The sequence below is a fragment of the Plasmodium inui genome (assembly GCF_000524495.1).
Source record: "Plasmodium inui San Antonio 1 unplaced genomic scaffold supercont1.15, whole genome shotgun sequence".
In the NCBI taxonomy this organism is placed as follows: Eukaryota; Apicomplexa; class Aconoidasida; order Haemosporida; family Plasmodiidae; genus Plasmodium; species Plasmodium inui.
Window position 1 is genome coordinate 47,654 of NW_008481849.1, and position 26,293 is coordinate 73,946.

The window sequence follows — 26,293 nt, forward strand, 5'->3', positions numbered from 1 at the left end:
GAGTTAAAATATCCCATCCTAGTGTACGTCCCACAATCGTAAAAAGAAAAAACGCGCTGCGTAAGTAGAGTCCTACATTGGTGCGGTTGAGAGGGCCATCAAATGGGCACCCTGGACATGGCTAGCTTTAACTCTAACGAGGTAGCCATTTTGCAAAAAAAAAAAAAATGCATTGAGTTGCGTTGAATGGGATTGCCTTTTTCTGACTTGTTCAGGTAAAAAGGCGATCTTTTTAAAAAGCGGAGGGATGAAATGGCCACACGTGGCTAGAACTAAAAAAAAAAAAAAAGGACATTCTTCCCCTTCCTCTTCTTTTTTCACACCTTTGTGGGAACAACGGATGTATCTTCTTTGAAAACCTTCTCATTTTTTGCACACACAGAGGTGGCACCCGCGGGGGAACAACTTGGCATAACATTCTTTTCCCGTTTGCTCATTTTTTTGTAACGACGAAGCAGTGTTCCCGTGCTAAGTGGGACAACGTCCAATTGCCCGCGCTGCCGCCATCGGGGTGATGGAGTTAAGCTCCTCTTCTGAGGGATAATTTCAACCCCTAAAAGGGTTTTTAACATGGGGGAGGGTGGGGGGAAAAAAAAAACTACGCATGAATGCGAAGTGCGAGATGCCAAATGCGAGATGCCAAATGCGAGATTCCAAATGCAAAAATTGGTGAGTGCCACCTCGCATTGTGTTCCAACTGGGCGATTTCCACTTGACGCCATGAGACATAGTGGGGTCCTCATTTAGGAAAGAGGAGGCCGTAGGGAGGCGTTTTTTTCCATCCCCCCTTTTTTTTTTCTTCTCGGGAACATCCTCACGGTTTAGCTCTGCTTGTGAGGAGAATGACTGCCCTTCCAACGATGCGATAAGCGTTACACAGTGTACGAACGGGGGGGAGGGGTGAAGGGGCGCTGCCAATGATTAAGCTCGATGGGGAAAATGCCAGGGTGGGTGGTGAAGCTTCATGCACCCATTCGTTCATGCCCTTTCTGCCTTTGCGAACGTCAACAAAAGAGAGAACCAACTGACAGCCGGCAAACCAGGCAAGCAGTGAAAATACGGGTGCTCTACTTTTCTCCCGAGGGGCGCCGAAAATGTGGTACCTCAGCAGCTGCATAGCAGAAGGGTGATAGGGACGCCCCCACTGAGGAGCCACCCCTGTGTACAGCGGGACCACCGTACGCAGTTTGTAGGAACCACGGTTGTGTACTTTTTTTTAGGAGTAAAAAAAACCCTTTGGAGTGATATTCCAGCCCTGCTAAGGCTACCTCTCGTTGCTGATTTTTTTTTTTTTTTCTCCTACATCCCCGCGTGGTTTAAGCCTTTCTCGTCACGTGCAATTTTGCTGCCAACTGCTGTGGTATTTTTTTGTGTCCCCATGTATCGTTTTTTTTTTATGCCCATTTGGGATTAAATAAGTTTTTTTTTTTTTCTATTTCTCCTCCCTGCTATCATTGCTCATCTTTCTCCTCTCATCCATCACTTTGTCATTTCGGTGGCCCACCACTTGATCCACTTCGCGCTTCCCCAGTGGTTACCTCCAAATTAGCGGAGATAAGTATATCACCCCTTCTGAGGAGAACCACCACCTCCCCCAAAGAGTATCCCCTCGCTCGCGTAGCCGTCAAGGTAAAGTGCCCCCCTTCCCCATACACACGCAGAAGTGGTGAATACAACATCGGTTGGTTTAGCTCTCCACTGGGTAGTGAAGGACAATCATCTCTTGTGTTCCCCTTCACAGCCCATCTTTTTACTACTCCTTCTTTGTGACCCCACGCAGATGCTGAAGAATCCAGGTGCAGTCCTCGTTTTCAAGCCGAACACGAAGAGGGAGGAGGGTCGCAAGACCCAGTTGTCCAACATACAGGTGAGGAGCGCCAGGTGGTTGCGACGGTGGTGGTGGCCACGTTGGGAATAGGCACATTTCTAGTGACCATGCTGGTTTAGCCACATTTCTAGTGACCATGCTGGTTTAGCAACTTTGCTGATGATCATGCTGCTTTAATGACCTTCTTGTTGCACTCCCCACCCCAATGTGTTCGTTACCTCCACCCCTCCCCCCTGCAGGCCAGCCGCGCCGTGAGCGAAATCGTGAAGACGACGCTGGGCCCCATGGCGATGTTGAAGATGATGCTGGACCCGCTAGGCGGCATAGTGATAACAAACGATGGAAACTCCATTCTTAGAGAAATTGACGTGGCACACCCGGCAGCCAAGTCGCTCATCGAGTTAAGCAGATCGCAAGATGAAGAAGTAGGAGATGGTACAACCTCCGTGGTGATCCTCTCAGGAGAGTTACTCAGCATAGCAGAGTTATTTCTGAAGCAGAAGATACACCCGACCATAATAGTCAACTGCTACATGGACGCACTGAACAAGGTGGTGAAATTTTTAGATTCTATTGCCATCGAGGTGAACATAAATGATGAAGCGAGTTTACTCAAAGCGATTGATTCTTGTCTGAGCACAAAGTTTGTCAACCGGTATAACAAAATGGTGAGTACTTTAGCTCTTCAGGCAGTGCAGTGTGTAAAAATAGAATCGAATGTCATGGGAAGGAAAGAAATCGATATTAAAAGGTTTGCGAAGGTAGAGAAGATTCCTGGAGGAGACATCACAGATAGTTATGTCCTCAAAGGAGTTATGCTGAATAAAGACATCGTTCATCCGAAAATGAGGAGACGAATTAAGAACCCAAGGATCCTTCTTCTCGATTGTACCTTAGAATATAAAAAGGCAGAAAGTCAAACCAATGTCGAAATCCTTGATGAAGAAACGTGGAATAAACTTCTCCTACAGGAAGAAATAGAAGTGAAAAAGTTATGTGAACATATTATAGACAGCAGATGTGATGTTGTCGTTACAGAGAAGGGAGTGTCCGATCTGGCACAACACTTCCTCGTTAAAAAGAACATCAGTGTTATTAGGAGAGTTAGAAAAACGGATCTAAACAGACTCGAACGAATCAGTGGTGCTACCATTGTAAACAGATGTGACGAAATTGTCGAAAGTGATATCGGAACCAAGTGCGGCTTATTTGAAGTGAAAAAGATTGGAGATGATTATTACTCCCATTTTGTAGAATGTGAGAACCCACGGGCATGCACCATTCTACTTAGAGGATCAACAAAGGATGTACTTAACGAAATCGAGAGGAACCTTCACGACGGAATGAACGTGGCTAAGAATATAATTTTGGAAGGAAAACTACTCTATGGGGGGGGATGCACTGAAATGAGGGTCGGACAACACCTCATCAGCCAAGCTAGCCAATATGATGATTCGAGGAAGAGCATAATGGAAGCCGTCGCTTCTGCTCTTGAGATTATTCCCAAAATTTTGGCCCAGAACAGCGGAGCCAATGTAGTAAAAACGATTAACGAGCTGAGGATAAGACACGAGACCCCTGGAGGGGAGAAGTTTGGGGTGGATGGCATCACGGGGGAGATCATCGATGTGTCCACGGAGAACATTTGGGACCTCCTTGCTGTTAAGAAGCAGATATACAAGAGCGCCATCGAGGCAGCAGCCATGATTCTGCGCATCGACGACGTCGTCAGCGGCATCGGCAAGGAGGACAAGCTGCAGAAGCCCGTCCAGAGCGAGTTCGAGTAGGGCTCCTGGGAGCAGATTCGCGGCAGCCTCCACATAGCCATTTTGAGCAGGCTTCCTCGGAACGGCATCCACGCGTCCACGGTTCCATGCCAAGCATACCGCAACCACGCCGCACCTACACCACACCTACACCGCACCTCCTACACCTTGTGAAAAAAGGTGAGCATTTTTTTCTAGAAGCCCCGCTCTCGCGCGGACAAACTTTTCGCTCGACTCGAGCAAGTCACAAAAAAAGTAATTACGTGGATGGATGGACAAAAAAGGGGGCATAAAAGGGGAATAAACACCGAGGCTACGGCACAGCTAAAGCTTACCCCCCTTGGCGGCATAGACGGGGCTACGGCAAGCTAAACCTTACCGCCGTTCTGCGCGTAGCCGCTTGTCCTCGTCGCTCACCCGCGCCAAGTACGTAGTGAGCACATTGAAGCAGTTCGCGTTGAGGTGCGTGTCGCCGCCGAAGGGCAGCCGGATGTTCAGACGAGTGCACATATCGATCACCCTATCCACAGTGATTCCATACTCCTCACTCAGCATGAAGATGGTCTCCGGAGAGTAAAAATGAATAATATCAACAGGGTCCGCCATGTTACTATATTCAATGAGAGTAACGATGTCCTTCGTCGTGAGGTACCTGCTGATCAGCTCATTCGTGTCGACAAATTTGGGCACAATAAAATCTCTGTTTATGGAATGAGCACACATTAGCATCTCTAGTTGGTTTTTTTTCAAAGCTTCCGACTCTCCTTTGCTCCTTTTCCAATACCTATTTATACTGCTCGTAGTTTGACTGGACATTTTACATATGAAATCTCCGATGAAGTCGAGAGGCAAGCTGTGTTTGGAGTGGAATTCTTGTACCGTCTCTTGTAGTCCTCCGAATTTTAGGACTTCCTTCCGGTACATTTCCTCCTTCTGTTCCTGCAGTTCCCTCTCCGATGAGGATGGAGATGACTGGTCCGTCTCTTCTTCACTTCCGAATCGAATCACTTCGTCTGGTTGTCTCTCGTCTCCTTCTAAGGTGAAGTTCTTTCGGAGTTTTTCCGCCATTGAGATCTGCTCACTAAAGTCGCAGTCATTGACGATGGGTACTTTGGACAGATCTTCTTCTGCAGGGGGGCGCTCTCCAGGGAGGGGTCCTCCAGGTGAGTATCCACCAAGGGGGTGCCCTCCAACGGGGTGCCCTCCAATGGAGTGCCCCTCTGTCTCCCCTGCGAACTGATCCGTAGTATCTATACGTAGGTAATCCACCGGGTCGTTAATAAAGTTCGATATCTCCATGGAGGCGTCGAGTTGCTTGATCTTCGATTCGGTGTCTCCATAGCGCTCATTCTCCTTAAACTCCTTTAAGTTCTCTTTTAATTTGTCCAATCGTATGTGGGAGAGGACATGTTTCTCGGGGTTCTTTAGGATGGTCCTGATGTCGTATTCGTGGTTCTTCCTTATCCGCATGACGTCTTCAAGTCTCATTTTAATTTCTTTGATGGAACCGAAGGTGGGGTATCCCCTCTTCCTCAGCTCGTCTCTTACTTGCGCCTCACTCATTTCTTCTATGTCCTCCTTCTTGATGTCCACGAATTGGGAAGACACGCGGTTGAAGAATAGTTTCCTGTCGATCAGTTCGCCGGTCTGGCGGCCAGTCTGGCCAGTCCCGCCGCTCGTCCCGCCGCTCGTCTCGCCGCTACTCTCGGCAGTGTCTCCATTTTGGCCGCCTCCGCTCCTCTCCCTCTCCCTCTGCATCTGCATCTCATTGTAATACTTCAAATTTTCTACCTCCTCGTCGCGCTCTATTATGTTCTCCCTCCGCCCCTGCTCGTACAGCTGGAGGAAGGTCTTCTCTCTTCCCTTCATCTCCTTCACGACCGTGTTGTCCTTCATTATCCTGTCGAAGGCAGCGTCGATTAGTTTTCTCTCTTCTGCCGATTCTTCCTCCGTTGACTCGATATCTTTCATCCTATCCAGATCCTTCGCGGAGAACTTAAAGTGAAACTTGTCTACTCCGCTGTAGTCCCCCCGGGAGAGGCGCCTCAGGATTTCTCTGTTTTCCCTTTCCTCGTGCTCCTGGATCAGTTCTTCCCGGGGGGCGTCAGCATCCCTCGCGCTGCTGTTAGGGGTACCATCTGGAGTGGAGCCATCACGAGTGAAGCTACCTACTGTGGAACCATCCGTAGTGCCGGCAGACGGGCCGCTAACCTGGGAAGATGGACCGCTAACCTGGGAAGATGGACCGCTAACCTGGGCAGACGGACCGCTAACCTGAGCAGGCGGACCGCTAACCTGAGCAGGCGGACCGCTAACCTGAGCAGACGGATCGCTAGCCTCGGCAGGAGGACTGCTAGACTGCGTAAACATGTACATGTAATCGTGGATCTTCTTCTCCACAGCATCATTTGGGGTGAAGGACTTCTCGATCTCTTTTTTCATCTTCTCCAGGTTTAGCTTCCTCGAGCTGTTAATCACTCTTTCGTTTAGTTCGTAGATGTTTTTCTTCTCGTTCCCTTCATATTGCATCATTTTTTTATTTCCACTTTCTTTGAGAATCTGTACCAACCGATTATACTCCTCTATCATTTTTTCCTTGTCCAGACCAGCTAGATCTTTCTTGTCCATCGTCTCAGCTTTCTTCAAATAGGTGTTCTCTATATCGGAGAGGTGCGCGTTGTACTCCGGAGTGTCTACGTTGAGCATGTCTTCGTTTCTGTCGTGTTGTCTATCCTCCTCGGTTGGGTTATTGCTCCCCTCGATGGGGTTGCCCCTCCCCTCCTTTGACTGCTTCCTTCTTTTCTTTTTCTTCCTCCTCGCATCTGTGTCATCTTCCACGTCATCCCCGTCGTCGTGTCCCGGGGAGCTGGGGGACAGGGCCTCACTCGCGGGCTGCAACTGCCTGTGGGGTTGGCCTCCGTTCGTGGCGTCCGCCTCGCCCCCTCCGTCTGGGAAGTCTCCATCGGGGAAGTCTCCGTCTGGCAAATCTCCATCTGGGAAGCCTCCTCCTTGGAAGTCTCCACCGTCTTCCCCACTTCCACCCGATTGGCCGCTTCTCCCATCTGAGGGGTCCTGACAATCCTGACTGAGCATGCACAGGGGGGGACTCCTCCTGATCCCATCCGCGCCCTCCTGCTGCGAAGCGCGCAACGTAATTAACATATTAGGGTCTCTTTTTTTTTTCGCAAGAATGAACTTTTTTTTTTTTCTCTTTATCAGTGTTATGTGTTTGAGGTGGACGCTGTTCGCAGTGTTCTGCTTCTCCAGGGACGAGATGTAACCAAGCCCTTTGTTATGCAGAGGGTCCCTCTTTGTCACCCCAGGACATCGCTTCAATATCGCATGCAGTACATTCAGCACCGTGCAATAGAGGAGAAGAGTCAAGCCAATGTGTATCCTCCTCATTTTTCTTAACAGGGTCAACAACGAGTGGAGGTCCTGACAGGTCGTCCATTCTGTGTAGTCCCCTTTAACGATCCAGCGAGAGAGAGAGCGAAGGAGTGTGTTTGTGACCGAGTGGCTTACAGTCCTGTGCCATGTTGCGCCAATTTGAGCGTTACTCAGGAGGTACTAACGAAGCAAGGGGCATACCCGCAACAACGTGTTTGATTTACCACACGAGAGGTCACCCCGTGGGGGGCTCTCTTCCGCGGGGTCTCACAATCTGTGCAATCTGCACAATTTGATACACTTCAAACAGTCGGCGCCACAGCCACTCAGCTAAGCGTTTTGCTTATCTGTTTTTTTTATTTTTTTTTTTTATTTTTTTTTTCTTATTTTTTTTTTTTATTTTTTTTTTCTTATTTTTTTTTTTTATTTTTTTGCCCCCCGCTTACGAGAGTAACAAGGGGCACACAGGAGGAAACGACCAAACTGGGAATTGGCTTCTACCCGTTGCAGGTGTACATACGGCACGAGGTACTGCATGGCTGGAGGTATTGAATGGCTGGGGGTACTGCATGGCTGGAGATAAACCAACCCTTCGCTAACGTGACTTTGCTAACGCGACTTTGCTAACGCGAACGAGTGGAGACCCCCAAGGCGTCAGCAAAAATGTTTCATTGGATGGAAAACCGCTAAGTAAAACGCTACACAGATGAGCAAAACAGCAAAACGGCAAAACAGCAAAACGGCAAAACAGCAAAACGGCAAAACAGCAAAACGGCAAAACGGCAAAACACCATATAGTAATCTTAACCGACTTCTCCCGCCCCGAAGTGCGCCAGAATGAAGAAGGCTGCCTTCTTCTCCACGCTCAAGTACGTTAGGATCCCCACCCCCATGACCGTGAACAGAAACATGAGACGAGTGAGTCACACGAAGGGCCAACGGCGAGGTGCGCCGTCACCGCGTTGCGAAACTTCCCAAGGGGCCTACAAAACGGGTTGACACGCACGAGCGTCAGCAGATGAGAACACTCGTGTGTAGGTGTGCATGAGTATACCCCGCTGTCCGGCTTCTTATCCGTTGTCCCGATATTCATATTCATCCCCTCTCCGATTCTCATCCGCTGTCCCGCTTCTCATCCCCTCCCCCAGTTCAACATGGCCGAAAATGACCGGAAGATCTTCTTCTCCTTCAACCTCTTTTCCGTCTTCCTCTTCACGCTGCCAATAGTTTACCTGGCCAAGGTAAGCCAAAATGGCAACAGCTAACCACAAGTCGGGAAGGCCTGTACAACTCTATACGTTGGCTATCCACCACAGGGGAAGCAATTACACAGTGGAGCGCCCATGCCACAGATAGGGACAATCAGACAATTTTGTGTGTCCCCCGCAATGTGGCCGAAGTGTGCATTTCTGTGCCCTACAGTTGGTGAAGCGGCTAGTTTGGTTTTTTTATATTTTTATTTTTTTTTTTTATTTTATTTTTTATTTTTTATTTTATTTTTTATTTTTATTTTACTTTTTTTTTTTCTGTCCCTGTTCAGGCGAATTACAAAATGTGCGAAGAGAACGAAGTGGTTTACAACAAGTTATGTGACTCTGGGGTGAACGTTACGAGGTCCATTTTTTCGAGTTAGGAAGGAAACTCGTGCCCGAATGAGTAGGTTTCCTCCCCAGGAGCTGTGTAGCGGGGAAGCCACGTCACCACGTTACTACGTCTCCACGTCACCACATCACCGCGTCCCCACTTCAGCGTTACACTCTTGTCATGCATCCCTTGCGTGTCACTCCTTGTGTGGCTCCCATTTTTTTTTTTTTTCCCACTCGTGCGGTACGCCGCTGTACCCATGAGACTTTACCTCCTCACTGAGTGAAACTCCAAACGTGCAAAACGTGCAAAACGTGCAAAAGGTGTAAACCTCGCTGTGATCGAACGAAATGGGAAAGGGGGAGGATAAAAGGAACGCCCAGGGAGGTGTCTTCGCTCCCGCAGAGGGAAGCCAACCGGGAAAGACATCGATAAAAGGGAGTAGCCAAACAACGGTTTGGGGAAAGTCCTCCCCCCTCCGCAAGCTCCCCTACCTTCTAATCCCCCTATCGGTGAAGTTCCCCCTGCTGGCAAAACTACTCCTGTTGTTTCTTTTTTCGAAGTGGTTAAAACACGCAGTAGGCAATGTGCCGATGAGCTTCCTCTATCGAAAAAACGAAGAAGCATTTCAGCAACTGATTCAGCTGCTTCTACTACAAATGCACCAGAGCGGAGGAAAAAACGGAAGCAACAAATCGACCTTCAGAACAGTGCGTCCAATGGTTGATGGTGTGTACAGGAGCATAGAAGGAATGATGAAATGCATCACCCGTGTTTACTTCTTCCTTTATGGGACGCAATGCAGTGAAGTCTTCTTTGCTGAGGAGATAAATGAAAAAGCTGAGTTGATGTCGACTCCTAGTCGGGTGAGCAATCTGTGGGTCTTGCGAGGGGCTTACCTCAATTTGTTTGTCGCGCTGCTGGGCCACCCCGGGGAAGGCGACAAAGCGGAGGGGCAGCTTCACCAACGGGAGCGGCGGTTTAACCAACAGGCGCAGCACCTTCCCTACCCAGACGAACAGACCCTCTACAAAAACATACGAGACCTCTACAAGGAGAAATATCAAAGGGAGTATCACATAATGATGCGCAGTGAAGAATTTTCCTTTCTTCATCCTTTTTATGAAATTGTCCTACACACAGGAAAAAAAGTTTTCTCCTGTCTCCACCTCATGCTGTTGACGATGATGTCCATTTATTGCTTATGCAGGAGCCTCTTCATTTTAACACGTTACATACATGCCATGGAGAAGAAGAAGCTGTATGAGAGATGTTGCGAGGGGAGGGCTGCATCAGACGAGCTATTTCGTCTGCTCATCGAATCGGTAGCGCATATGAGTCAGGACCTGACAGGGGAGGAGGCACCCATCTGTGCAGAGGGCAACTACCCCGATGGGGACGATGATGAAGGTGACGATGATGAAGGCGACGATCATGATGACGCTAACGATGCTGCTAATGATGGTGACCTGCCTGATGGCGAGCTCCACATATACGACGCGCTGCAAACCAAACTGCGCCTCTGCCTGAGCATCATCAATCGAATCAAAGGTGAACATCCCAGGGGTGCATCTAAAATGTTCGTGAAGCAGAATCCAAGGCAGGCGCAAGAGTTGGCTAGGCAGGAAGAACTTGTGCCTACATATGAGCCCCCCAGACAGAAGGAAGTGTACGAAACGGAACCGGCAAGCGCCCACACGGGGGGAGAAACTGAAAAAAGTGAAAAAAGTGAAAAAAATGGAACAAGTGAAAAAAATGCAAAAAATGCAGAAAGTCCAAATGATGATCCCACCTCGCAAAGGAAGGAACAACAAAGGGATGGCACCTTGACGTATGCCATTTATTTGTATCACAGTAGAACCGCTGAGGCGGCAACGCAGGGGGAGAGGAAGCGCCAAGAGGAGAGTACCTCCGTTGAAGACCCCTCGATGGGGCAATCCCTGACGGCGCAAAAAGAGGAGAATCGCACAGAGGGTAAGTATACCAATGGACCAATGGACAGTCACCTGGCATCGTGCGGGATTGCTAACAAAACGGACAAGAGACACACCAAGGAGGGATCTTCTCCGCACCCAAGTGTCGACCCGCATGGAAGCAAAGCTCCCTCAAATTTGAGCTGTCAAATTTTAATTAACGAACTGAAAAAGACGTTTAAAAAGAAGAAGCAATATGTCTATTTGAGTAAAAAGCTCTGCTTTGATGAATCCGTTGGGGACTTTGTCATGAGGGACGTCTCTTCGGACGGAAAGGGGAAGAGCGGCAGAGATGATAGCGGTAGCGATGGTAGCGGCAGAGATGATAGCCGAAGCGATGGTAGCGGCAGAGATGATAGCCGAAGCGATGGGAGCGGTAGAGATGATAGCCGCAGCGATAAGGGACGCACGAAGCGACGTGTCCAGGTGGGCCCACCAGGAGGAGCATACCCACGAAGCGGCGAAGACGCTCAAGGGGACACTCCAGGAGACACTCCAAAGGACATTCGCAAAGACACTCGAGAAGACCCCCTCGAAGAGGACTGCCTTAGTCCAATGGCCGACGTACCCGCCTTCCGACAGAACATCGCGGCCGCCATCTCGCGGGGGAAGATCGTCTAGAGCCCATCCCGCGCGTGTGCCTTCCCGAAATGTCCCAAAACGAAAGCGAAACAAATGATAATTATGAAACGACCAAATGGCAGGTTAAAGAAGACGCCGCGGATTTCAACGCAGGAAAGGCGAAGAGTCAAAGGGACGTGCCCTCCTGTCCGGAGATGGCTCACTCCAGTGGAACCACTCTCCCCTTTCCATTCACTATGTTGAAGAACTCCAGTGCGTAGGAACCATCCCTGTTGTTATGTCTCTGTGAATAGGGGAAAGTGAAGACGTTACAATAAGGGGGTGCACTGTCATTGGGGCAGTGGGGTTACAAATGAATGCATTACAAATAGGTATATTTTGCCGCTGAGGGAAATGGGCACTCCGCTCGGGTGATGCGCCATCTGCTTTCTCTCCCTACCAGAAGCAACAGGGTGTCCAAGTGGCCCAGAGGACTGCAGGCACGGGTGCTGTAGGAAGGGTCATTCCTGCGGGTGCAGAGAGGGGCAGGAGGAGGAGGAAAAGTAGGACCAATGTCAGTCGGTAAACGGTGGATACGGAGAAGTACGTGGGTTCATTCATACACAGAAGTGTGCGGGTTGATTCATACAGACGTACAAAACATGTACAAATTCATACAAGCTATTTCTCTCTCCCCATATTTATTTTCATTTCTTTCTGCGCGCGTCTTACGTCGAGTCAGGCAGGGGTGCTGGGTGCCCCTCCCCGGGACACAAGGTCATAGCCTCCCCACCGTTCCTTAGGCTGTAGTAAAGGCAGTCTCGTTTCACACCCCTCAAGCGGCTACCCTTCCACTCACGCAAAATGCACACATCTGGGAACAAAGATCTGTTAATGCAGCTGCTAATCCCCATGAATGACTCCTTCCGCACGCAGACATATTTTCTGATGCTCGCCTGGATAGACGATTTCAACGTCACGAAACTTTTGTAGTAGTCCTGTTTGTAAAAATTGCTTATGTTCATGCTAAATACTCCGTAATAGCTGAACGGAGGGACGTCTCCCTCGGCTTTATCGTCCCCTTCTGCTTCCTTTCCCAGTGCTTCATCCCCGGTCGAGCTGCTCCCTGCGAACTTCCGAATACCCCAGGGGCCGTGGCGAAAGAGCTCCCCAGAGGAGCCCCCCTGCCCGTCATTGGTCAACAGGTATATTCCTCCCCGTGGGGAAAATACATAGAAGGAGCAATGGCGAGGCGGTTCCTGCGCGTCCGTTGAGTCAGGCGGTTCTTCCAAGTGTGCACAACTATCAGGATCGCCTGACTTGTTCAGGCAAATTTGAGTATTCCTTCTCCCGTCTTCCAACTTCTTCCTCTCCCACTTCTTCCCCCCAAACAACTCATCAACAACCAAGCTGTGCTTCAGATCGTGCGACAATCTCCCCATGTGCTCGTCACACACGTGGCTAAACACTTCAAAACAGATCAGATTGAATACGACTCGCAAAAATGGGTACTCATACTGCCGTACATACACGTCTGCAGAGCATAAATCGTAACGCTGCACTTCCAACAGGGTGAGAAGACAAGCTCCGTGAATGACTACATGCGAGTTGCTAATTACGGACATGTTTATTGTGCTGAGATATTTCTCTACGTCTTTTTTTTTTCTCTCTCTCTCTCCGTTTTGATCCCCTGGGAGGGATCTCCTCACCGATTGGATTGAAGCAGTAGGAAGGGAATCTCCACATGAATGCTCAAAGGACTTCCTAAAATGCTCATTCTCGATAACGTCACTGATCTGAATTTTCGTCGTGTAATTGTAGGTGGGCTTGGAGAAGCAGTTCACTAAGGTCACCAATAAGTAGTGGTCCTGTCCTGTGTGCAGATAGGCCAGACATAGGAAGTGGCTAAGGCTCGTGGGGAGGAAGGTGACCTTCAGAATTTTAAATGACGGGTTTGTGTACATCTCCGCGTCGAGGTACTCCTCTTTCTTTATTCGCCTGAGCAGGGTGCACTCTTCTCGCGTGGTTCGCGTGGTTGGCATCGTTCCCGTGGGCGCCATTCCCCTCCTTCGCGTGCTCCACCCTGGTCGTCCCGCTTCCCCCCCCTCCATCACTTCGGCCCCCCCTGCTGCCTTTCCCAGCGAGCTCAGCACGTACACATCTTTGTACATATGCATAAATAGGTTGAGATTTTCTTCGCTGAAGAGTTCGCCTGGTTGACTTCCCTGCGTGGTTGCTCCCATTGAGGATCCCCCGCCTAAGGGGCCTCCAAATCTTCTACTCCGATGCAACTGCGGCAGGTAGGTACTCGGTATGTCATCGCTACCCCGCTTCAGCAACTCGATCTTCTTTTTTAGGAAACTCTTAATGGAGTCCAGTGTCGGGTAGGTAAAGATACGGACAACTAAGTCCGCGTCCACCGCTAGGAATATGTTCTTGTACAGGGGGTGCTGTCCGATGCAGTGAATGAGGGGAGGCATGTCACTGTGTCTCTCGAGCTGTGAAATGGGATAGTCACCACCTCCCCAAGGAAGCTTCCTCACCGTGACGGCGTCAAAATCGGGGAGGTACCTCTTGCACACCCGCTCAAAGGAGTAGGCGACGCTGTACAGGTGCACCTGCTTCTCTCGGAACACCACGACCCAGTCGATGTTATTGTACACGTGATGGCGATTATCCGGTGTGGCGACAAACATTTCTGGTGCCACGTGGCTGAGCCCGTTGCAGTGTGTATCATCATCATCATGATCATCGCAAGGGGGGGGATGCAACTTGGGCGGTAACGCTTCCTCAGTGCTTACTTTAACGCCCTCTTTAACGCCCTCTTTAGTGTCCTCTTTAAGTCCCTCCTTAGTGCCTACTTTAACGCCCTCCTTAGTGCCTACTTTAACGCCCTCTTTAGTGCCCTCTTTAACGCCTTCCTTCGTTCCCTCCTTAGTCCCCTCCTTAGTCCCCTCCTTAGTCCCCTCTTTAGTGGCTTCCCCTGCACCAACCTTTGAGCGCACTGCTCCGCCGAAGGAGGTACCCAGATTCTTTGGCTTCCCCCTCTTCACCGCCCGCACCTGTTTGAAGAACCCCCCGTAGGCCTTCCGCGCCAGCACCTTCTGCAGACGACGGACATTGTACCCCAGGCTCTTCTTCACACTCCTCACTGTCTTAAAGATTAAGTACATTTTAAAAATATAATCGCAGGCCTTTTCCTTCATCATTCTTTTTTTATTCAAATAGGGACTATAGTGTGTCTTAAACCAGATGTGTATCTTTACCACGGTCACGGACCTCCTAAATCGCATCGATCTTATTTCTTTGAGAATTTTCCTCTCTGCTTCATCGCTCACCCGGGGAAGAAGACTACTCATCTGATGGGACTGATCGCCATACAAGTACCCATGCACATCTGTATACACCTCTGACGACATAAAAATGTAATTCCTTCCCAACTTAAACCTATCCCTCTCGTCAAACAATCGCATGAAGTAGTATACAATATCGTCATCCCTACAGTGCTGCAATGTTTTGGGGATGTCTCTTCTGCATCTATGTAGAAAATCCATTTTTAGTACCTTATGGGATAATCCTCTATTCACAATTTTGACCATCTCAATGGCTCCACATTGTTTCAACTGAGTGTAGAGGAGTCCCTTCTTCAAGTGATCTATCTTCATTTGTTCGTTTGGCAGGAGGCACCTAATGTAATGTAGGTCCGTCTTTTCCATGTTTGAGAATAACCTATCTAGCTCTTTTATATACTTCTTACTAACGCTTAGAATGTTTTTGTTGGAGGGGGCGTTGTGGATGCTCTCTACGGTGGGTACTACCCCCCTTGCGGAGGCCAAAAAGCAGTTCGCATTAGTTCGCTGGTTAGGGTCATTTCGCTTGGCTATGCCATCCCCGTTTTGTAATTTGTCGAGATTTCCTCCCCCCAGACGTCCTGCCCCCACAGTTCCGCCGCACACATTTCCTTCCCCCCTCATCGCTTCACCATGCCCACTTGTCGCTCCCCCCTCGCGAAGGAACCAGTTGCCCGACTGGGCGATCAGCTCCTCTATCTCTGCCTCGACCCGGTCGCTGTTCTTCTTTATCCACTCGTTCACTGTGTAGGTCACGCACCCCGCGTAGTGCTTCACAAAGAAGACGTTCCTCTGCACACTGTGCCTTTTATCCGTGTAGGAGCCATCCTTATTGCTGACAAAGCCGTAGGTCCCCTTCTCCAGGTAGCTCCTCTCATTATTTAGAAGATAGGAAAAGAAATTATCGTCGACTTTCTTCTGTCCAGAGCTATTCAGCTTGGTTATATCATCCAGGTTTGAAAATAACCTTTCCACAAAATGGATCGTGTCTTCATAGTTCGGAATAGGAACATCACTCCAGAGGATGTTTTCCTCCTTTTGTACAAGCTTCTCTTTCTCCACTTCGTTCAGAATGTAGTAATTGTTTAATTTCTCATTGGCTAGATTGATACACAGCTGCTCAAAGTCATTGGTAGCTAGATCCTCGAACCCGTATAGATCCAGAATCGAAATGATCTGATTATTCCTTGCGTAGGCAGACTCATTCATAATCTCTTCGCTCTCTTTCCCAGACAGATGCGTCCTATTTATGTCACTCACGACTCTGCTAAATAGGTTTTTATATATCACCTTTATCAAGCTGTGCAGGGTATACACCGAATTGTCTCTGCTCCGATGGGTCCGGATCCTTTCCCCAGAGACGTGGATGCATTTGAACCTGATTAAGCTCTCTAGATCGGCAACGGGCAACCGCAAACAGGCGCATGCCTTTTGGTAGCTCTCGTCATTTGGGGTCCTCCTCCCCGCCGGCGCTGGCGCCTCAGGAGTTGTCGACAAGTTGGACGGCAACTCGGAAGTCAACTTCGGTGCCAACTTCGATGCCGACTTCGATGCCAACTTGGACTCATCGCTCTCCTCACCGTCCATTCGCTGCTCTTCTTCCCCCCCACCCGGATCAATCTCCCCCAAATGAATAATCCCAGCGATCACATCTATAAGCTGACTTATCCTCCCCTCGTCGTACTGTATGTACCTCAGGCCGTCCATCAGGTGCTGAAAGTTCTTCTCATCTTTCCGCTCTTCCTCAAGGGAAGAATCAGCAGTAGGACTATCCTCACCAGTGTGACTATCCTCTCCATGGTTACCACAACGGAGAAGCCTGTACTGATGGACATCGCGAACCAGCCCCCTCTGACCCAACTGTGCATCTGTCAATCCCCTAACGAGTTGGTAAAAAATGTGAAAGTTCCTTTCCCCCTTGTTGTGACTAATGCAGCGATTGATTTCCAGCAAGAGAATAGAAATCTTTATATTGGAGAAGCAGTAATTGAAAAAGGTTTCATCTGTCCTGTTCCTCTCCTCAAAGATCAAATCGTTTATCCGTCCACACCTGCTGCTGTTGTTGTTTTTGATCGTCTTGGCGTTACTCATGGCCTCGATTATGTTGTTAATGTATATTAGTTTGTCGATCCGTTGTCGATTTGCATCTCCGCTGGGATCACCCGGGTGAAGCCCTGCTAAGAGTTGTTCACTGGATTGTCTGCTTCGGCGCGCCGCTGCTTCGTCTTCCGCTGCTTCGTCTTCCGCTGCTTCGTCTTCCACTGCTTCGTCTTCGGCTCCTCCTCCGTCCTCCCCTGTTGCCTCTTCCTCCCCTGCTCCACGGCGCCCTCCACTTTTGTGGAAGAAAATGTAGTGGAAATACTTGAACAGAATTTTACAATTTTCCGTTTTCCCACTTCCGCTGTGCCCCGAGACGACGATGGTTTGCCGCTTTCTCTTCAGCACCATGTTTCTGTATGCCATGTTCCCGATGTCGTAAATGTGCGCAGGGGCGCTCCGGTGGTTGAAGCGATGATCGGTGATGTCATCGGTGATGTCATTGGTTATGGCATCGGTGCTGCCATGGGTCCTACCATCAATCATGCCATCGGTTCGCCCATCAGTCCTGCCTCTTCCCAGGGAGCCCCTCCCCAATTTGCTCAAGTACCTATTCATACTCTTCACGCCGTAGAGCCCCTTAATCTGCTTATACGGGTTGATGGCCAAGAGGAGGGACGCATGGAAAGTGTATATCTTATCCTTCGCGTATCGATTTTTTAAATTCTCTATCACGTTGGGCTCATTCAGTTGTATGATGTCGATGTTGTTTTCGCTGTCTAGCTGGATGTGCTCCTTTAGGCACGGGATGACCTTCTCGGCGGAGACATTCTCCAGGGTCTCTCCTTTTCCTGCAGGGAGGTAAAGCGGCACAAGAGTACAGATGTGTCAACGAGGGGGGTGAGCGTGGGGGTGAAGGGACAATGCGGGTAGCTATTCCCGCTCGTAGTTACTAGCGGCGCCGAGAATGAACGTAACTGCGACGGCGTCCCCGATTTTGTGTCTAACTCTTAAGGGTGTAAGCCTTTCCCGATTCGCTGAATCCGCATATCTCCATCTTCTTGTACATGTTGTTATAGAAGCACCACACATACTTCTCCGAGTGGACCTTCTCACTTTCTTTTCTTTGACAAGATCCATCTCGCTTCGATACCCCTGCAGTGTTCGTCGATCCCTTCCCGCTGTCCTCCCCCACATTGGATATGTTCGAATAGTAAAACGTTTCATTGCTCTTAAGCTGTAGAGACGCCATCTTAAGTCAGATTTTTTTTCTCCACCTCAAGGAGAGGAGCAGGGGGGTAATTTGCATTGAGGTGAATCCCCTAGAGTTGGAATACCCCCCAAAAAAAGTAAGCAGTTTGAAGGTGCCTCTTCGGAAGGGTACATAGGTATATGTGTGCCCATACGTTCCCATCTGCTCTTCTGTCTGTTCCTCCGTCCACCTTGTGTGCCTTTCTTCCCCTGTGCTCGTCTTCTCTACGCATAAAATACAAATTGTTGGGGGCACGCTAAGTGTAACCACACAACGTTTTACGCCACGATGTCGTTTCTGCGAGACAAAATGGGGGCAACAAGCTTTGACCGCTCACCCGTTCGATTGTGTCTCCCTTGGGGTGCTCAGAAAATGGGCCAAGATCCTCTGCACACCACCTGTCAGAAGAGGCGAAAAATGCCCCTTCTTGTAAGTGCCAACGAGATTCCCAAAGGAGGACACTTCGTCACCTCTCTAGCTAAACACAGCGCCCACTACTCCTAAGGCGCATTTTGCGTAACTTCGTAAATGTTATGCTGAATGTCTCCCCCCGTCCCTTATGTCACATCGTTCGTGCGAGTTGATCCTTTTCTTTTTTTTTGCTCCTCCGTTAGTGATAAACGAGCGCAGTAAGTAGTAGCAATTGTGCGAAATATGTCCTCGTCTGCATTAGCACACTCTGGGGGGTTTCAAAAATACGACCATGTGGACAGTCAACGAGGAAAAAGAAGAAAAAAAAAAAACGCAGAATTATTCTTAGCTGCTGACAATAACGCTAAGTTGAAGTCTCTTTCTTCCGTTGTGTGTTTTCCCAATTTCCCCCTTGTGCATATCTGGTGTGACACGCTAATTTGGCGTTCTTTCTGATTCGTCGTTTGGCGGCCGTCCGTTGGATTTCCCTTCAGGGGGTAACATCAGCAAAGTGGAACACCCCAGCGGGAAGGAAAAAAAAAGCAAAAAAAAAAAAGCAAAAAAAGACAAAAAGAAGACAAAAGAAAACATACTACACGCACTACACATACTACACACACTACGCAGAACTACAAAGCTAGCAACGTTGCAATGTCGATCCTCGGTTGTAAATTCAGCATAGCGGAACACCCCAGGGGGAAGGGAAAATATGTTCGCTTAGACATTTACACATACGTATGCGTGGCCAACCATGCTTCTGTGTTTTTGCTTCACCAAATGTGTCACTTTTTCGACACAGATTTGTACACATGTTTGCGTGGCTACAATTGCACACCCTGTTACCAATTTTTGTACCATGAAAAAAAAAAAAAAAAAAAAAAAAAATCTGCTACATATGTTGCTTTCTTTATGAACGGTCAGGTAAAAAGGCGATAAAAATAGCTATTTTTGCTGCTAATTTGCCTGACCGTTCATAAAAAAAAAAAAAAATAGCCATCGAAAGGGAAAGGCGACCCACTCCCCCCACCAAAGGAGAACACATAAATAGAGGGAGAAACAAAGTGCTAATTTTTTCGGCAGTGATAAATTCTATCTTCAGTGAACTTAATATTTTTCTTTATCCTTTCCACATCTTCCAAGTTGGATGGGTCGTTCACGTCCTGCCAAAAGGGCATATGGAGGTGTTACCCCCCCCAAAGAAAAAAGAAAAAAAACCCGTACATGTGTAATTTGTCCAGTTCATGCTGTACACACGCATTTGGGGTGGCGGGGTGCCCCTTTGTTGGCTAATTCGTAAGTGCGTTTCGTTTCTCTCTCTGTGCTTGACGAAAAGATATGCTAAAGTTCAGTGGATGCGGAACAACTGTGGTTGGCTTGGCTACCTTCATTTCGGACAGCTCCCGTTTGTACTTGGCCAACCTGTCTTCCAAAATGGATAATTTCATGGTTCCCCGATTCTGCGGAATTGCACACGCACGTTGGGGGGGAGAGTCCACATGAATAGGTTTTAACAAGGGAGACAAATGAGAAGGTAAGTATTTTCGGACACGAGAGGGGGGCTAACTTACTTGATCGCTTTCCCCCTCTGACGGATTGGCGATTTTAAAATTTCGCTTAGCTGGGTCTCCTGAAATGGGCAAACAGAGAAGATACGTAAAGATATGTCCTATGGGGTGACATATTCTTGTTTCCCTTTTGGTTGCCCTTTTTTAGTTCCACTTTGGTGGCTCCTTTAGGCTCGAAGTGAATAACCTGTGCGAGTGGGGAGTGCCTTATCAGTCTGGGGGCGGGGGAAGGGAGTGGAGCGACGGGGTATTGGTGCCTCCATTCAGTAGAGCTGCAGTGGAGCGGAGTTATCGCACTAGGCAAACGAGGGGTAACCCGGCGCGATATGGCGCGCGAAGGTGTCCTCCCTTTTTTTTTCTTTTTTTTTTCTTTTTTACCACTGGGCGCAATGCAGGGCGTGCCAATTGCTTCCCCTTCTCCGAGGAGACGTAAGCTATTTCGTCACACGCACATTCAATTTTAAGTATCCTCCTCTTGGATAAAAAAAACGAATTGTTCATGGAGATCTCCGCGTTCTGATCCCACGGATAGTTATTGTTAAAATTGGACACATTCATCTCATCTTCGATTATGCTTTTATTAAACTTTTGCATTTGTTCATTGTCGTGGTATATCATTTCGTTTTTGTTGATGATATTTTGTGGCCCGTATTGGTACTCCTCTTCCATTTCTTTCATTTGTCTTCTTTCCTGTGAGGAGGCACCCACTGGATGAATCATCGAACTGACATTTTGAAGAAGAAACGGCGAGGAACACGCGCTGCGAAATTACCTTCCTGATGGCACAGATAACTCCTTTGTAGGTGCTCTCGATGTCGTCAAAGAGGCTTCGCTCCTCCCTCAGCAGATATAGGGTCTGTCGGAGCGGAAGCGCGGGTGTATATTGGTTCATATTTATGGGCTCACTTTCAGTGTAGTTATGAATCGGTATGAAAGTTGTCCATAAAATTGTCCACACAAGGTAGGAGGAGCTTCAATGGAATTTCCACCATGGCCCCGCCATCCCCCTGCAATCCTCCTCCATCTCCCCTAAACCTGAACCGTCATTTCTCACCCCCCTTACCTCTTTCTGGAGAGGGTCCCCATAATTGACAAAGTGCTTATACACATAGTTCTTTTTGTACGTTACTATTTCTTCATTCTGAAAGTCATGACGGGTGGAACATGACAGGTGGGAGGAAAAAGTTTAGGTCCTTCCCTCTGTGAATCACACATCTCTGTTTCCATTTCTCCCGTTAAGAAAGGACCCTCTCGCATGCCGAGTACCTCCTCCGTGTCAGGGTTGTACCAGATGTGCTTATCATAAACCTCGAAGGTGTTACTTATCTCGTTGCAGTTGTTGTAGTACACGAGGATGATCTTGTTCTCTGGGATGAGGAATATTTTCTTTCTGATTCCGTTGTGGCGACGCTGCAGGGGTGGAGAAGCGATGTCGTCAGGGGGAAGGGTGCACAGGGGACATGAGGGTGGCCATGAGAGTGTTCATGAGAGTGTTCATGAGCGTGTCCATGTGTGACTGCCCATCTGAGTCCCCATCTGAGTGCCCTCTTTGGGAAGCCCCCTCCCCCGTCCACGAACTGCTCTAACCTCGTCCTTATACTTAACAGTCATTTTTATCACGTAGTACTCCTTCCCGTCGAACATCTGCCGGGGAAAGAGAGTAACGAAAAACGGGTGTATCGGATCCCATCCGGGCCCATTTATGCACACACAGGGGGAAGACTTCCTTCTCTCTCGAACTAGCCAAAATGAAGCTAGCCACACAAACCTGCAACTTGTAATTCGTTCTGACGCTCGGCGAAAGACACATCGATCGGTATGTCACTCTGGGGTGGAGGCAGGAAAGGGGGAAAAAAAGAAGAAAAAGAGAAAAAAGAACATTTATTGGACAGAACAGAATAAGGGAGTTGCCCCATCGGAGGGTCCCCATAAAGGATGCTGACTGGAGAGCGCACATTCGAGAGTGCACACTGGAGAACACATACTGGTCGTTCCGGCTGGAAAAATACTCCATAATTTTTGAGTCTTTTATCTGTGGTGAGTAGACAGGACGACACGATTTGTGGGGGATAGAAGGCGGACAGGGGAGAGGGGTCATCACCATCATCCCAATCATCACTATCACCACCACCATCATCGTCATCCTCCTCCTTGGCTACTCTGTTGATGGCCATTTCTTTGTGCATTCTGCTTCATTCTTCCTCCTGTTAACCTCTAGGTAATGGACCAATCCATCGGGTCTGGAGCGGCACAGGGGGGGAAAGGGATCCTTGTAGGGACAATCGATGTGCAGTTTGGCTGCCTTTCCGAGGTAGCCACGGGATAGCCAAGAGATAGCCACGCGGGTGATTACCTATTTGGGTAGAAGGAGAAGTGGGAGTAGAACCCTATGCTCTGCAGGGGGGGGGAAGTGTCAAAATGGGCGACACTTGGGCAGGTTCCTCTCGCACGGCTTTCCATTTGGCTCCTTTTTTTTGTGGAGACCCTCCCAACTAGCGTACTTCTCTGAGCGCCTTCAAAAAGTGGTGGCCACAGCTGTCGTAATATTCAACGGTTTTGAATTTTTGGGGAAAGTACAGCTTGGCCTTTTTCCCGTCTCTGCATGGGGTGTGTGCGTGGGGGGAGGGGTAGTGCCGAAGTGTAACTGTTTCGATGAGTTAGATTTTTTTCGTGTGACACCACCCCTCCAAGGGGAGTTAAAAATGTAGCAGTGCCAACCATCTTGAGGGAGACACAATGACCACTTCCCCTCACCTTCTATATTTGAACAAACAACAGACTGATTCAACGCTGGTGTAGAATTTATTCCCATAGTGTGTGTGCATCTCTGTGAGTCCGTCGTGCTGCAACGAGGGGGGAGAGGAAAGCCTACTTTAGAGAGGTCCACAGGCAAATCGCTTCACCGGAACAGCGCTTCACCGGAACATCCCTTCACCGTGACGGCGCGGCGAACCAACCTGCTGGAAGTCTCCGTACTGGTCCCTCTTACAGTTCTTGTAAAATGTTGTATTGCTGCCTGCAGGGGAGGGGGAGAGATACGCATCTTCCTCGTAAGCAGCTCGGTCCACTTAGCCAAGGGGGAGGGAAGTTAAAACGACTGGAGAGAGGAGGGGAGAGGGAATACCTTGTGGGTACTTCAAAAGAAATCTGTCTTTCCTAATTTTGTAGAGCCTATTCTCGATAATGGGGGTTAGTGCCTGCCAGGTGAGAAGAAGGAGGACGCCAGCAGGTGCATGGCGTGGCGACATGGATGTATACATGAGTGCAGACACAGGCATAGCTATACCCATAGGTATTAGCACAGGCATAGGCATACCCACACATATTAGCACCGTTGTCGATGTGCACTCTTCACTGGTGCCAGATTCCCCTTCGCAGACCACCGCCCTACCTTAGCCCTTATCTCGTCGTAGAAGGCTGGAACAAAGTACTCATTGTTTTGCAGCTCCGAGACTAACGTGGCGACTTCCTCCGTTTTGCGGATGTTTACCTGATCGATCGGGGGGAGGGGGATTGCTTTGATGGGAAGAAGCGGAGAGGTCACGAAGGGGAGCAGTTACGAAGAAGCAAAGTAACGCAGGAGATACAGGTCTACATTGGCCCCTGCTGGCACCTCTGCATAGGTACACTGCTCTTCGTTTGCCCCTACGTAAACGTTCTTCTCGTTCCAAAGGTAAAATATCGACCTATAGGGGCAGTCGTCCACGTCATATTCTCTGCCTTGGGGGAGAGTGAGTAGACAGATTGAATCGACAGATTGAATCGACAGAGTGAATCCATAGAGGGAGTGCCAATAGTTTCGCCCGCTGGTCGTAGTAGCAGTTCACATTTGGACAAATTTTCCAGGCGTATTTTTGTCCAAGGAGACAACTAACCTGAACCCATTTCTATGAACACGTCTTTTTTTACATCTAGGCTTTTTTTTATGAGTATCCACATGTGAAGGTAGAGGTCCTTCTCGTCATTCGATCCGTCGTCTTCGAATTTGCGTTCCTCTGCCTGGAACGGAAGGCGGCGACGGTGCATCGGTAGGCAGCGTCCATAGGCTCATCGGTAGACACATTGGTTCTCACGCCCTTTTCTGCATTGGATGTGCTCAGGGGTAGGGGGGAGGCCAATTGCCTCCTCTTTTCTCCCTTCACCCCTTCGTAGAGGACCCCTTTTTGTGTGTACCGCTCTAACGCCCATATTCATGAGTTTCCTATACTTGGCCTTCTTCCCCTTTATGTCCAACAATTCCGGTGCATCATCCTCCTACGCAGATCGTGGGGGTGCACCTCTTGTGAGAGATCTTCATTTTTTTGTTTTTTTCTTTTTTTTTCTCTGTCTTTTTCCTTTTCGTGCCGACTAGGAAGAGGTAATAACAAAGGGGTTACCTTCTTTCCCTCATACTTGTCCCAATCTTTGAAATTAAATTCGCAGAGGTTATTTTTCTGGTGGCGAGGGCAGGGGGGGAGAGAAGTTGTTGATGGGAATTGCCTGAACGGGTCAGGAGAATTGGGGAAATGTCCCCCGACTGCATTGCCCCTGTTCGTCACAGGTCTTTCCGTCCATCCATCCGTTCATCAATCGATACATCAATCGGTACATCGCTCCGTTCATCAATCGATACATCAATCGATACATCAATCGGTATATCGCTCCGTCCATCAATCCTCTTTTTTTTTTTTTTTTTTTTCTTCATTACGTCGTCCTTCGCGCAAATGGAGAAGGGGGCCTCGCCGCACACAACGTACGCGTCGTAGTTCTTTGCTGTCAGAGGGGGAAGAAAAAAAAGGGATGGGATGAGTTGGGCCCGTTGCAGGGGAGGGGGCTGCCTGAGTCTCTATGCCGATCTGTCGGTCCTTCCCTCCGCCTCTCCACTTCGCAACGTCGAAATATGGCAATATCGAAATATGGCAATATCGAAATATGGCAACGTCGAAATATGGCCGCCCCTTTACGTACTTCTGAGGGCGGACACCACTATAGTGCACAAGTCCGCGCAATCGGCGATCTGCAGTTGGGGCGAAGTTGGCCTTGTAAGTCTACACGTTGTGCTTATGCTTTCCTTGTGCCCATGCTTTTCTTATCCTTTCCACATGCGGAATCGAACCCGGGCCTACTGTCCCCTGAAGGACGTGCCCATCGATGGGGGTGGGGGGCGCCTCATGGAAGGAAAGACAAACCTTCCAGTCAAACACCAGCGCCACGTTGGGAAGAAGCAGCGTTTTTATTTTTTTTTTCAACACGACTTCGAAGGTGAAGTAGCTCTTGATCAGGGTATATATTTCTTTGTAGTTGTTTCCTTTGCTGCCAAGGGGAGTGGGCGGTCGATAGGAAGTAGGCTATACTGCTCTGTTAGGAAGCTATACTGCACCGTTAAGAAGCTATACTGCTCTGTTAGGAAGCTATACTACACCGTCAGAAAGCTACACTACACCGTCAGAAAGCTACACTACACCGTCAGAAAGCTACACTACACCGTCAGAAAGCTACACTACACCGTTAACAGGCTACCCTGCACCGTCGATAAACTCTACCCCGCGACGCGCCTTACTCAAAGGGAAAAAAAACTTGAATTATGGAGGAGCATATATTCCTACGCTCTCCATATTCATCAATAAAGAATTCGCAAAAATGTGCGTCGTATTTCCCTGCAAGCTGAGCAGAGGCAGTGCAGCCAATCATGTGTAGTCATTTAATCTGGTGCACAGACGGAGAAGTGGACAAAGAAATGGAAACAGCCAAATGGACAGAGAAATGGACACAGCTAAATGGACGCAGCGACAGTGGAAACACTGATAAACGTCGTTAGGAAAACTAAACCTGAAGTCGGAACTCCTTCAGATAAGTTAACAGAACACTTTCTTTGCTGCACGGAAGCAGGTTGACGTGGTCCTTGGCAATTATGTCTCTGTTGTTCCTAAGGTACTTTTTATAGGAAAGCAATGGCGCAGTGGCGGAAGGGTAGACTCACAGAATGGAGGTGTTACACAATGGAGAGGCAGATGCAGAAGGTGCATGCATGTGCCCTTGCGCTCTACTGAGTTGCACTATAGATCCTATTTAAAATCTTTTTTTTTGTTTCTCTCCAGAGGTGCCTATATTTTTGGTGTCCCATTACGTCTAAGCATCTCTTGAGTTTATTTTTGTTTTTCATTTTTCCAGGCTGTGGGGTTCAACGGTGGGCCGCGCGGATGGCGAGGATTGCGGGGACGGCGAGGATTGCGGCGATGGAGAGGATGCCGGAGATGGCCGCGACCGTGGCGCGGACTACAACGATGAGGGTGCGCCACTTTGCCACTGTTTCCACTGCGCGGTTAGTATCCGCTTCAACATTTATGTGCTGTTCGAAAATGGGTACATCACTAGGCCAAGTCATTTACATACGCTTGCACACAGTCGCCAAGGTAGAGATAGAGGTACAGCGAGAAAAAAAAAAAAAAAAAAAAAAAGCTACAGGAATCGAAACAGTGCTTAAGTAGCAAACTGTGGTGAACTTAAGACTCAGGGGGGATTTTTTTTTTTTTTCTTTAAATAGTAAAACATGGCATACACTTCTGTTACCGTATGGCTTCCTAACTAGCCAACCAT

At 48.8% G+C, this 26,293-nt stretch overlaps 6 protein-coding genes across 6 annotated transcripts; 3 read left to right on the plus strand and 3 right to left on the minus strand.

Moving 5' to 3' along the window:
• Window positions 1–1,780: 1,780 nt before the first annotated feature.
• Window positions 1,781–3,615, plus strand: C922_03480 (T-complex protein 1, gamma subunit; the record flags this gene model as incomplete). The annotated part of the gene is made up of 2 exons (XM_008819072.1): window positions 1,781–1,867; window positions 2,068–3,615. 2 exons carry the CDS (start codon window positions 1,781–1,783, stop codon window positions 3,613–3,615), a joined length of 1,635 nt encoding a protein of 544 aa, XP_008817294.1.
• Window positions 3,616–3,969: 354 nt separating this feature from the next.
• Window positions 3,970–6,999, minus strand: C922_03481 (hypothetical protein; the record flags this gene model as incomplete). The annotated part of the gene is made up of 1 exon (XM_008819073.1): window positions 3,970–6,999. The coding sequence occupies one exon, from the start codon at window positions 6,997–6,999 to the stop codon at window positions 3,970–3,972; it is 3,030 nt and encodes a 1,009-aa protein (XP_008817295.1).
• An 822-nt stretch (window positions 7,000–7,821) lies between these two features.
• C922_03482 (hypothetical protein) lies at window positions 7,822–8,617 on the plus strand (the record flags this gene model as incomplete). The annotated part of the gene is made up of 3 exons (XM_008819074.1): window positions 7,822–7,902; window positions 8,133–8,225; window positions 8,525–8,617. 3 exons carry the CDS (start codon window positions 7,822–7,824, stop codon window positions 8,615–8,617), a joined length of 267 nt encoding a protein of 88 aa, XP_008817296.1.
• A 301-nt stretch (window positions 8,618–8,918) lies between these two features.
• C922_03483 (hypothetical protein) lies at window positions 8,919–11,162 on the plus strand (the record flags this gene model as incomplete). Its single annotated transcript, XM_008819075.1, has 1 exon — window positions 8,919–11,162. The coding sequence occupies one exon, from the start codon at window positions 8,919–8,921 to the stop codon at window positions 11,160–11,162; it is 2,244 nt and encodes a 747-aa protein (XP_008817297.1).
• Window positions 11,163–11,322: 160 nt separating this feature from the next.
• C922_03484 (myosin ATPase) lies at window positions 11,323–17,741 on the minus strand (the record flags this gene model as incomplete). The annotated part of the gene is made up of 4 exons (XM_008819076.1): window positions 11,323–11,406; window positions 11,563–11,629; window positions 11,835–17,340; window positions 17,498–17,741. 4 exons carry the CDS (start codon window positions 17,739–17,741, stop codon window positions 11,323–11,325), a joined length of 5,901 nt encoding a protein of 1,966 aa, XP_008817298.1.
• Window positions 17,742–19,216: 1,475 nt separating this feature from the next.
• Window positions 19,217–25,859, minus strand: C922_03485 (hypothetical protein; the record flags this gene model as incomplete). Its single annotated transcript, XM_008819077.1, has 28 exons — window positions 19,217–19,312; window positions 19,535–19,609; window positions 19,721–19,779; window positions 19,905–19,932; window positions 20,096–20,407; window positions 20,490–20,573; window positions 20,781–20,858; window positions 20,984–21,127; window positions 21,305–21,361; window positions 21,486–21,543; window positions 21,703–21,749; window positions 21,930–21,957; window positions 22,071–22,111; window positions 22,219–22,315; window positions 22,472–22,560; window positions 22,675–22,733; window positions 22,842–22,914; window positions 23,109–23,207; window positions 23,367–23,437; window positions 23,593–23,716; window positions 23,891–23,971; window positions 24,094–24,150; window positions 24,405–24,469; window positions 24,665–24,713; window positions 24,886–25,009; window positions 25,257–25,360; window positions 25,526–25,630; window positions 25,824–25,859. 28 exons carry the CDS (start codon window positions 25,857–25,859, stop codon window positions 19,217–19,219), a joined length of 2,340 nt encoding a protein of 779 aa, XP_008817299.1.
• Window positions 25,860–26,293: the final 434 nt, after the last annotated feature.